At 40.3% G+C, this 12,395-nt stretch overlaps 1 protein-coding gene and 1 non-coding gene across 2 annotated transcripts; both read right to left on the reverse strand.

Moving 5' to 3' along the window:
- Positions 1–580: 580 nt before the first annotated feature.
- On the reverse strand, positions 581–9,673 carry LOC113029474 (zinc finger protein 93-like). Its single transcript, XM_026180359.1, has 3 exons — positions 9,656–9,673; positions 2,707–3,303; positions 581–1,992 (listed from the first exon to the last, which is right to left on the reverse strand). The coding sequence occupies exons 1-3, from the start codon at positions 9,671–9,673 to the stop codon at positions 1,378–1,380; spliced, it is 1,230 nt and encodes a 409-aa protein (XP_026036144.1). The 3' UTR covers positions 581–1,377.
- Positions 9,674–11,212: 1,539 nt separating this feature from the next.
- On the reverse strand, positions 11,213–11,318 carry LOC113029928 (U6 spliceosomal RNA). Its single transcript, XR_003273522.1, has one exon. It is a non-coding gene; the product is annotated as a U6 spliceosomal RNA (small nuclear RNA).
- Positions 11,319–12,395: the final 1,077 nt, after the last annotated feature.

A 12,395-nucleotide genomic window follows, 5' to 3' on the forward strand; every position in this document is an offset into this window, starting at 1 on the left:
TTAGTCTGTCGTCAGTCAGCCGACTGCAGCTGGTCCAAAATGTTGCAGCAAGGTTACTAACGGGCACACGCAACCGAGACCACATATCTCCCATACTGGCATCCTTACACTGGCTGCCAGTCAGTTTTTGAATTCATTTTAAGATTTTATTATTTGTTTTTAAGGTGTTGCATAGGTCTGAACCCTCATACCTTTCAGATTATTTAAATTGGTACATTCCTGCAATATCACGGAGGTCTGTGGATCAGATGCTCTTGGCTGTCCACGGTCCACATTAAACACAGAGGAGACCAGGCCTTTGCTGTGACTGCTCCTTAAATTGTGGAACAAACTGTCCCTTCACATCAGGACCTCCTCAACATTAGACAGTTTTAAAACCCTTCTAAAAAAGGAATGAGTTTGTACTACTTTTGTCTTACTCAAATCGTATAGAAGTATTGTGTTGTATAGCTGGAGACAGCGTTAATACCGCTGTCTGCTTTGGTCGCAAAGCCATCATGGATCTCTGTGGAGATCCGGCTTTTTTTTTTAGAGTCAGTTAAAATCAAGGCACTCAAAAAGATCCTCTGGAAAAGAGTAATATTCTTGGAACAGAGTTTAATAAACAGAATTATATGGACAGTAAGAAATTACACACAGAATATAGCGAGACAGTTAGCAGAAAGCAAAGTGAAGCGAACCCCATGGTGAAGAGCCTTTAAGCACAAACATAACAAATTTGCAAAGGGATAACAAACAGTCGTTATAATTAATCACACATTGAAATATCAGACAAATCAACAATACAGCTCTTCCAATTAGCGGCTCGTTAATATTATGCTGAACACAGTCCAAAAGATTCAACAAGTCACATCAGTCTCTGTCTGTCTACTGTTTACTATAATAGCCAAGAAGCTAACAAAGGTAAACAGCAGTTTTCTCAATCCCTACTAATGAATGTTATCTTGTTTCAGGACAATACCAGGTAAGCAGATGTGCAGTTTTTTCTGGGATTTCACACAACCCAGAAAAAATAATTAATACATAATAGGCTTGGAGTGAAGATATGAATCATAATCAAGCAGCCCGCCCCCTCCCCTTTCGACAGGTTGTGTGTGAGACTTCAGCACAGCATCAAGCAGGCGCACCGAGGGCCCTGACACTCAGTTTTTACATATATGCTGTCAACGTTAACGCTGTCATCAAGATTGACACAATTACAATTTTTAACCCATCTGGAGCGCAGAATGGACGAACTTTGGACAAACTGTCCGAAATACATTGACAGAGACATTTCAGGGATTTCTGATTTCTGCGCTCCAGAACGGATTAACTGTGTAAAATTTTTAATCACGTAATCGTGATGTCAGCATTGACATTAAGTTTAACCCTCGAACCTCAAGAGGATCTTTCCTTCTCTTCAGATTCACTGTGATCCTGTGATGGGAGTGATTTCATCCCTGAGTGATCACGCTGATGTTTGCACAGAGCAGACAATGAGGTGAATGTTTGGGCACATTGGTAACAGTGAAACAGTTTATTAGTAACGTGGGATCGTTTGTGTTCGGTGTATGAACTGAGATTCCTGAAGCTCTTGTCACACTGGTCACAGCTGTAGTTTCCTTGCATGTGTGTACGTTCATGAAGGTTACGATTGCCTGATTGTGAGAAGCTTTTGTCACAGTGTCTGCACTTAAATGGTTTCTCTCCTGTGTGGACTCGTTTGTGTGATTTAAGCTCCCATGCAGTGGTGAAGGATGACCCACACTGATCACAGAGGTGCTTTTTAACCCCACTGTGAATCAGTTCATGTTGTTTTAAGTAACTTGATGTGGTGAAACTTTTCCCACATTCTTTACAGTATTTCAGTTTGTCTCCAGTGTGTCTACGTCGATGTACTTTTAAGGTGTATTGGTGACTGAAAGCTTTCCCACAAAGGTCACAACAAAACCCTTTCCCACCACCACATTGATGACAGGGTTGAGAACTGGATCCATTTGTGTCGCTCTGCTTCTAAACAAAGACACAAAGACAGTGTAAGTCAGTCCTTCAACATTTTTTTCCTGAACGTCGCCTGAAATAAAGAGCATCTCTGCAGACATCCAATTTTTTTTTTTTTTTTTTTTGTGTCCCGTTTGGATCTTTAGCCATCAGAATTGTTGTCTTAAGGCCAAGAAAGATGTCAAGCGGATTTATTTTACCAAGTGGATCATCATGGCCTTGCCATATTGGTCCATTTGATTGACCTTTATTATAATTATGAATTTATTTTATTTTCAGTTGCTACAAACGGGACAGACATGACTGGGGGATAGGACAGGGAGAAAGAATGAAAGAAAGAGAGGGAGAGAAAGAAAACCAAAGGGGAGAAGAGACGGTGAGAAGGGGGGGAAGAAAGAAAAAGAAAAAAAACAAAAGAAAAACAAACAAAACACCTGGGTCACCTGTATGGAGAAAAAAAACAGAAGAGAAAGCAAACAAAGCAGACGTACAATTACATTTTACTGTATCAGTTAACACACTCAGTTTACTGGGCTGCAATAACTACAATACTACCACCATAATACTACAGTAATATTAAAATCATAACTGACATGAAAATCTGAATAATCACTCAGAGCTGCCTTTTCCATGCAGTAGAATTGCTAACATGCTAACACAGTTTAATGACCAGAGTTGCTCCAAACAGTCAGGCTAAAATGACAAGATAACAATATAAATACATACCTCACAGTAACTGCACTTGTAGAGTCTCTTTCTGGTGTGGATCTGTTGGTGTAGGCTCAGGTTAAGTGGAGCTTTAAAAGTCTTCTCACACAGGTCACATTTATAAGGTCTCTCCTCATTGTGGGTAAACATGTGTTGTTGTAACTTTGCATGTGTTGTAAACTGTTTGCCACACTGTTCACAACAGTACACATCATGTCCAGTGTGAATGCGTAGGTGTCTATTTCGATTCCGTATATGGCTGAAAGTTTTGCCACAGATGTCACAGCTGTATGCCTTAATTCCAGAGTGGGTAACTAGATGCCTCTGTAAGCTGCTACTGTGAGTAAAAGCTCTGCCACACTGATCACAGCTGTACGCTTTAACTCCACTGTGGATGACTTGGTGTTGTTTTAGAGTATCCTTCCAGGAAAAAGACTTTCCACACAAGTCACAGCTGAACGGTCTCTCTCCAGTGTGGATGACCTGATGCTGTTTTAGTGAAGCCTTCCTAGTAAAATCCTTCCCACACTCGTCACAGGTGTATGTTTTCTCTCTCTTTCTTGGTTGAGGTTTGTCGGCCTCCTGAGAGCGCTGACTTCTCGCTCCATGTTGGTCCTGCAGTGACAGAGATACAAACAGAGGCAGTGAGTGAAATGCAGTCGTGGAACAAACTCAACCTTCAAACTCCCTCCATTAACACTAGTTTTAAACCTGAAGGTGGAGTGTGGCACCAAACACCTTAAAGGTCTCTTATCCCCACCTGCTGGTAGTTCTAACACATTACATCCAACCTGCTGTTAAAAATAATTCATGACTGTTCAAACCAATGACTGTAGAAAACGTTGTCTCTATCGCTCACTAGTGTCTGGCTAGATCATAAGCCCCGCCTCCTCTATGTTAGCAGACGGGAGTGGGGTCAGACAAAAAATAAAGAAATCTGCTCAGATAACTTTTCAATCATTAACTATAGATTAAAATAGTAAAGCCCAATATTTATGCATGAAACCAGCTACAGCTGTTTGGTAGCTTACGTTAAAATAAAGTTTGTTTCAAATATTCTGGTTAAAAGAAACAGTCTGGATAATTCTTAATAAGTTATTGTTCACAGTTACATGGACATTACTCTGTACAGCTTACATGCTCTGAGAGAAATAATTTGAAGCTTTAATATTTCTTGTCCAATACCCAGGCAACCGCTGAAACACCAGTTATAATGCCTGCGTATGTTGGTGACCACAATGCAGCAGCAGACTGAACAAGGACTGAAACCTGCTCCATCTCATTTTTATCAATTTACATAGCACCTACAACTCAAAGGTAAACATATTGCAAAATCTGTTAGTATATAAGGCTTTGTCCTTATCTAATAAACAGCTCATATGTCAGCTGTCAGCAGAGCTGTAGAAAGGAAAATATGTAAGAGAAGAACTTCAGATCCCGAGTGTGTGAGGACAGAGAGGATCAGCTTTATTTCAGATTTGAGGGATAAACTTTATTTTTCAGTTTGTGATGGTTCTGCTGTCTTTGTGATTCCAGGAGCTGCCCTCAGATTCAGACCTCAGCACCACCCAGTGACAGCAGACAGATCATCCAACATGTTCACATGTTAACTGCAAAATTAATTGATGAAAACAGTACAAAGGTTAAAGTACCACATGATGTGCTGTCAGTGAAAGCTGCAGCTCTTTTATTGATACAAGTAGTGCTGTCAATAGATTAAAAATAATAACCTCATAAATAATCTAATAAATCGCTCAATTTTCTGTATTTAATCGCAATCATTGATCAATAAGCCAGAATGCAATTACACTTTTTGAACTTTATATTTAAGCATGTAACAGACATTCATGCAATATAATGAAATAAAGAATATTTGCGTCAATCTTTTAACACAGGTTCTCTCCTGTGAAATACAACTTTTTAAAAAGCCTATTTACTAATATGTAAGTATACATTAATATATAATATATATGAGTGCTGTCAAACAATTAAAATGTTTAATCATATTCATCACAGGGTTACTGTGGATTCATTTATTCTTTATGTTTCCTTTTATATATTTCCATAAATTTCTAATTTCTTCAGGCTGGAGAAACTGATCAGGAGGGCTAGTTCTGTGGTCGGCATGAAGCTGGACACTCTGGTGACAGTGGCAGAGAAAAGGACACTAAAGAAACTGCTGGACATTATGGACAATGCCAGACATCCTCTCCACACGGCCATTAACAACCAGAAGAGTCTGTTCAGTGACAGGTTGCTTCTCCCAAAGACAAGAACTAACAGACTTAAAAACTCCTTTTTCCCACACGCCATCAGACTGTTTAACTCCTCCCTGGAGGGGAGAGGGAGGGGAAACAGGAGGACAAAGGAGGGGGGAACAACTAAGCTGTAGTGCCTCTTCACCTCACTGTGCAATACCTTTTGTGCAATACTTTTGTAAATAGTCAACGGTGCAATAGACTCAATACTTGAAATGTGCAATTCACTCGTATTTTTATTTTTATTCCTATTTATTCTATTTATCCCCTTTGTATATTTTATTTATATTGTCTCTGTATTTATATGTGTGTGTATTTTATATATATATATATATATATATATATATATATATATATATATATATATATATATATATATATATATATAATATTCTGTAACTCTGTAACTTCTGTCGGTGCTGTGCTTTTTTGGAAATCGAATTTCCCAGAGGAACCCACCCGAGGGATTAATAAAGTTCTATCTAATCTTATCTAATCTAATCTAATCAATGATAACAAACTCAAATTAACAGTTACTATTTTGGTTTAATGAAGTAAAATATCTGTTTGTAACCTGAGGGTTTTTACTTTTACTCCTTACATTTAAAAAACAGATGTGTTACTTTTGGTCTGAGGAATTTAAGGAGAGTTATTTCATCACTGCAGGCATCAAACATCAAACCAATGTGAACCTAAAAAGTAACACATGAAAGGCAATCCGGATCATGTACTAATCACCAGGGTGTGAAATATAAAAAGTACGGTGGCCCTGAGAGGCCAAACGGACTGCAACTTCAGAAAAAACTTGCAAAAAGAAAAACGCTGCAAAAAGAAAAACACTGCAAAAGCACACAAAGCACAACGGAAAAAGGAAAAAAGACAACGGAAATGTTTCTGGGGAGACAATAACCGGACGGACCAGTTGCACGAACCAAAACATGCTAACAAGTGCACTGGGACTGGGAGACACTTCAAAGAAGTGGAAGCGGTGCGGCCAAAGAGTAAACTTTCAAAAGTAAGTTCTGAATATTATGTCACTTATTTATGTGCAAATGTTTAATAATGAGGAACATTAAAACATTACTGTTGGCCACATGCCGGCAAAGTTATGTGACATTAGCGATGTTTGTACTTTCAGCATTTACTTTGTTTTAAAGCCTTTACTTTATACGCCGTTAGATAGTCGACCTTAATCTTACAGAGAATGTGATGATTTTGTGGATAATTAAAGTCAGTCATATATACACAAACTCAACAAGCTGAAAGTCAGTGATGCTGCTCGGTTTGCAGTCCTGAATATCACGGCACAAGCAGGATTCACTGCACTGTTAATGTTAGCTATGTTATATTGCTGCCTCTGTTCGGTGGTGTCGAGCCAAACGGACTTTAACGTGTGTTTGAACGAGCTGACGGTTCACTCGTTAAGCTGAAAGAAAGATGCTTTAATCACAGGAGTCGCACATGTGTCCACTGTACCATCTGGGAACTCTTCTTGTTTAACACTCGTAATAACACAAACACTAAATCCTCCTGTTTGTAGCAGTGTGTACACCTGAGACTGTCACCTGTCTGTCTGTCCTGCACTCTCTCTCTCTTTCTTTCTCTCTGATTGTGGAATAAAAGTATGAGCATGTGTTTATAAGTTACACTTGTGTTTGAATCCTGCAGCTTATCACACGTTTGATTTCCATGTGTGACAACTGCAAGTGTCCAGAGTGAGGACAGACTGAGGGACACGCTGCTGCACATCATCTGTGAGGCTTTGCACCCCTGATGATCCACCAGGACAAACTCAGCAGTGTGTGAGGAAGAGGAGGAGGAAGAGCCAGCAGCAGCTGACAGATGGAGAGAATAGACAGACTGTTCCCTGTTTGTGAAGGACTGTGTTAAGATTCAAAGTTGAGGAAGGAGAGTACACACCACCCATGGTCCAGAGGATCTTTGGTCAAACAATGATTTTAATGAATACACGCGTGGGAAGACACTCTGTACGCAGACAGCCAGTAGTCCTCGACTTAATCAAAGCATGAACAGATATTTTATAGCATCAGGGTTGGTTTACTGACGCCCCTTCATACGTCACAGACAGGATATATACATACGTCAAATCAAAACCACAATAACCTTTTAACACAGTTTAAAAGAACATCGTCTTCCATCTTCATAACAGGTGCATCCTGTCACTGCCGGATGCTCGCTTGTCATCCTGACACCTCAGCAGCAGTTCTGCGACAAACTCTTGTTGCAACCCCAGCAAAACATGATTAAACTTTCACCTATAAATGATTCTCTAACTAAGTGTGTGTCTGCGTCTGTGTGCTAACCACAATTGCACCCTGTTTCACCTCGCGACTAGCTCCTGACCCCTCACCAGACAGAGAGACAGAAACCACTCTCGTATATGTAATAATCGAACTGAAACTATGGATATGACTTTTACTAAATAAATGTTTTAATCAAGAACCTCTACTAAACATAATAACTGTGTGCATAAGCATCTTAAGGCCTTCTTAAAGCTATCTGTTACATTGTTAAAGCAATGATCATACTGCAGATTATATTATGCTGGTCAAATACTTTTTGTTCATCCCCACAACTGCTAGGAAAGTTTAACATAACTAACTGTCTGTCCTGAATCGGTCTTATTAGGTAATGTTCAAATAATTTAATCATTCCAGTGTTTTCAGTGTGGGAGAAAGTACTCAGGGCCTTCAAGTTACACACTATGAAAGGCAGCAACAAGTTTAATGTTCAGAAACCTAAAGTATGTATCAGCAGCAGAATGGAGCTAAAAATAAATGTTTGTTCCAGTTCTATGAAGCTTTGAGTATTTTGGATTAGTAGCACTGCTGTGTTTGTTGCATCATATTGCTGTAATTGTTTATATGCTTTATATATTCTGAGCTAAGTTGATCTATAGTGTTACATCATATTCTATAAGGATGTTATGTGTTTGGATACTTTCTGCCCAGTTTGACCCATTTAGCAGAAGCCAGCCTGTTTAAGGCTCTGATATCTATTCTGTGTGACTTAAAGCAGTTATGACATGGTCTGATTTTCTCACCCAATAAAGGAATATTTAATATATCAGTCTACTCTTCATTTTATCAGAAACAGTTTTCACAGCTCGTACATTTTCTTTTTCCACACATATATGTAAGCATTGAGCCAAATTTAGTAATGCCAACATATTAAAAGAACAATATTTGTCTCTTATATATAATACATCTATATATATATATATATATATATATATATATACACTGTCACAGATACTTGTCTTTAAGTGAAGATTTAAGGTGATAGGAAATGTAAATAAATGCAACTTGAATCTTTACTGAAGCTCAGTGTTTGGCACAGAGTTCATGTTCACTGCTGTAATAACTAATAATGATTAATATAATATTGGCCATATTATATTTACATTACCAAATTGAGATGACTTTAGTCTCATGAACAACATTAGCTAATTGTTATTTACTAGCTAATCTTAAATGACTGTTCATGTTCAATCATGTTTTACAGTCCTGTGGTCTCAGCCTCAGATACTTATTAAATCACAGAGCTCATGTAGAAACAAATGTGCAAAATATGTTCTCCTTCATTTCTGTCAAACAAAGCTGTATGAAACGTTTCCAGCTGTTAGTATCATGGTTGCTAGGCAACCTGGGCAGCGCGACGGAGGCTAGCCCGTCCCATTTCACAAGCCTACAAGCCTCGCACTTCCGGCCTCAGCGGTCTTTGAGTACGCGGCCCTTGAGGACCGTTGAGGCTGTGTACTTTAAAGCTGCAGAACCTGAATTGGGAAACAGACCCTGAATTGGGAAACAGCCATACATACATGTTTTGGTTCGTGCAACTGCTCCGTCCGGTTATTGTCTCCCCAGAAACATTTCCGTTGTCTTTTTTTCTATTTTCGTTGTGCTTTGTGTGCTTTTGCAGCGTTTTTCTTTTTGCAAGTGTTTTCTGAAGTTGCAGTCCGTTTGGCCTCTCAGGGCCACCGTAAAAAAGAGATGAAAGGGGGAAACTATGAGTTAAGTGTTTTTCTTCTTTTTGTTTTTGCACAACAACTGAACGACTGCAGGTGCTCATAAGTTGCAGTAACAATACTTCAGCATCTAGCTATCCATGCAGAAGATGAGCGAGCATAACTGGAGTAATATTTTTAAGTGGCAGGTAATTTCAAATGCAGCATTTCTATCAGCTCAACAAACATCAGCAAACAAACAAACTGTTTGTGTGCAGTTTTGTCTCACAGTGTGTTGCTCGCTAAAGGTCCAGCTGCTGTACATCACAGGGAGAAAAAAGAAAGAGCTAACTTCACTCAAGAGATGGAAAAAGATAAGACACACAGGACAGGAAAGGAAGAAGAGAGGTTAGATTTAAAGGGAAGGACTGCTCAGTGGGATTTGATCAACTCAATGTTAATTCAGTTGTACATTGTTGTACATTTGTACACAGTGGATTAAATAAACTGGAAATGTAAAGCTTACATGTAAGTCCTCGTGTGTTGAAATCAGATATTGGGTCTGTACATGTGACATTGTGTTTTTTCAGGTTTTGAAAGATGCTGCAAAACAATCTGAGACAAACTATTTATTAAAGTGATTGCATATATAATAATATGCAACACAGTCATATAACAGGTTGGGAGGATGAGAGTTTTAGACGTGACTGATTATTTGGTGAAACTGTGATATTTTCCTCACCTTCTGTGTTGAGCTCATTGTTTCCTCTGTAGTGACTCAGCTGAGTCCAAGTAGCTGAAAATGTTCCTCTGCTGCTCCGTCAGACTCTTCTCCTCCTGCTGATCAGCTGGGACACAAAACAGATCTTTGTTAGGCTCCACACTGCACTGAAGAGTCAAAGTATCTCATATGTTCATCTGACAACACAAAGTACAAATTTCACTCTGATTGCTTGTAGAAATCTTGTGAGACGTGTTGTGCTGCAAAGTGAGGAAACTCTCTCACTCACTTATACTTCAGGAGGAACTTTGTGACATTGGCTCTAATATTCTAAGCAGCCCTTTACTATGACAGGGCCAGAAAGTCCTATTTGAAGGTTTGGGAGAAGGACCATGTTAAAGGTGGATTGGGGTTTATACACTTTGTTATGATACAGGTAAGGCTGTAAGAGCCTGAGAAGGTGTCCTGAATGAACCTCTAAAACCAGTTTTCAGCTAACGACTCTGCTTCAGTCTGGAAAACAGACGTCAAGGCGACAGGTCTGTAGTCATTCAGTCCTGTGATGGTGGGTTTCTTGGGAACAGGGATGATGGTGGAGCATTTGAAGCAGGATGGAACTTCACACAGCTCCAGGGATCTGTTGAAGATGCGAGTAAAGATGGGAGCCAGCTGTTCAGCACAGGTTTTGAGGCAGGAGGGTGAGAAACCGTCTGGTCCGGGGGCTTTCCTGCGCTTCTGTTTCTGAAATATGTCTGTGAAGGTTCTCAGTCATCCAGGTCATCGTAGTCAAAGGAGCTTGCAAAGAAAAGCGTCTGGACTTCTTTAAGTTACTTGCAGACGTTTCACCTCTCATCCGAGAAGCTTCTTCCGTTCTAAGGTCAAATGGCGGGGAGTCCCAGATTTAAACCTAGTGGGAGTTTCCCCCCAAAGAGGGACAAAAGGACCCCCTGATGATCCTCTAATCGCCTGAGCCAAGGTGTGAAACTGGGTGTGGGTCACAATCAGCCAGAGTTTCGGGTGTGCTCTTTGTGAAACGTGGCCCCACCTTATCATGTGATTTCCTGAGGTCAGATGGCCCAGGATGTGAGTGTGAGGGTTAAGGCGTCTGGGGAGGGATCTCAAAACTGGGTTATAGATGGCAGACAGCTGGTGTCCTAAACCCCCGCCTCTGTTCAAAGACTCAGCTGTCCATTTTAAGGACAAAGGTCACTCTTTCGAGGATGCCAATGTTCACATTTTGGACAGAGAGGACAGATGGTTTGAAGGAGGAGTGAAAGAAGCCATCTATGTCCACTGTGAGCGACCATCTTTGAACAGAGGCGGGGGTTTACGACACCAACTCTCTGCCATCTATAATCCAGTTTTGAGATCCCTCCCCAGACGCCTTAACGCCCACTAACATCCTGGGCCATCTGATCTCAGGAATTCGCATGATAAGGTGGGGCCAGGTTTCACAAAGAGCTCATCCGAAACCCTGGCTGATTGGGACCCACACCCAGTTTCACACCTTGGCTCAGGCAATTAGAGGATCATCAGGGGGTCCTTTTGTCCCTCTGTGGGGGGATACTCCCACTAGGTTTATATCTGGAATGCTTCACGAATTTGCGTGTCATCCTTGCGCAGGGGCCATGCTAATCTTCTCTGTATCGTATCCAATTTAGCGTACGCGCTTGCCGAAGCAAGCCGAAGCAAGTTTATATCTGGGACTCTCCGCCATTTGACCTTAGAACTGAAGAAGCTTCTCGGATGAGAGGTGAAACGTCTTCAAGCAACTTAAAGTCCAGACGCTTTTCTTTGCAAGCTCCTTTGACTGTTTCTGAAATAGTTGGCTCACGTCCTCAGAGAGTATTCTGAGTTTCAGGGAGAAGGAAAGGGGGGTGAGAAGTGTGACGGAGATCGTTGAAGAGGGTGGTGGTGGTCGTTGATATTTACATAATGACTGAAAAGAGCACCACTGAAGGAACAATAGGCTGGGAGGTCAGTTATTTAAGAATTAATATGCAAAATCAGTGGTTTCAGTGCTTTCCTTCCTGCTTTGACTGCAGCTGTGTTTGACACAGGAAGACATTATTACATTTTTCTTGATTATACTTTATTCTTTTTGGGGGAAGTGCAGCTTTAAACCTTCACATGATTCAAGTCAACCCAACAAATCAATCTGAACGATCACAAGTGGGACAAACTTCTGTAGATAAAATAAAACCCACATTCAATCCACAACATGATTAAAAACATGATTCTCCCAAATCACCAAGAGCTGCACATTAACCACCACAATATATTTTTATTCTCTGTGCTTTCAAATATGAACACTGTTTACTTTCATCTCTGTTTCATTAGTTTTTGTTAACATCTTCCTGTGCATCACTTTACAGCAGCCACACTCATTAAAATGAGACTTTGTAGGAGTTCACTTCCTCTCATCTGTTCATCCACAGCAGCTGGACAATAAAGTTTATTGTGACCCTGATACTGCAGCAGATCGCTCTCATCCATTTCCTGTTATCACTTCAAATAGAACTGAGGCTGTAGAGGTTTGGTGCAGGCAGAAAAACAGCTGCAGGGACAATGAAAAGACTTTTCTGCTCCAACTTCTCCCAGCATGCTGAGCTAATGATTAGTTGGTGTTTTTCTCCAAACACTCTCTCACTCTTCTCTCAACGTGTTCACAATAAACTGTGAACAGACACCGAGGAGAGCAGCAGAAGACCTCATTCAGGAGCTAAACTCAACATGAACTGAACTCACAGTAAAGTTAGCT

Source organism: Astatotilapia calliptera, chromosome 9 (assembly GCF_900246225.1).
Source record: "Astatotilapia calliptera chromosome 9, fAstCal1.2, whole genome shotgun sequence".
NCBI classification, from domain to species: Eukaryota; Metazoa; Chordata; class Actinopteri; order Cichliformes; family Cichlidae; genus Astatotilapia; species Astatotilapia calliptera.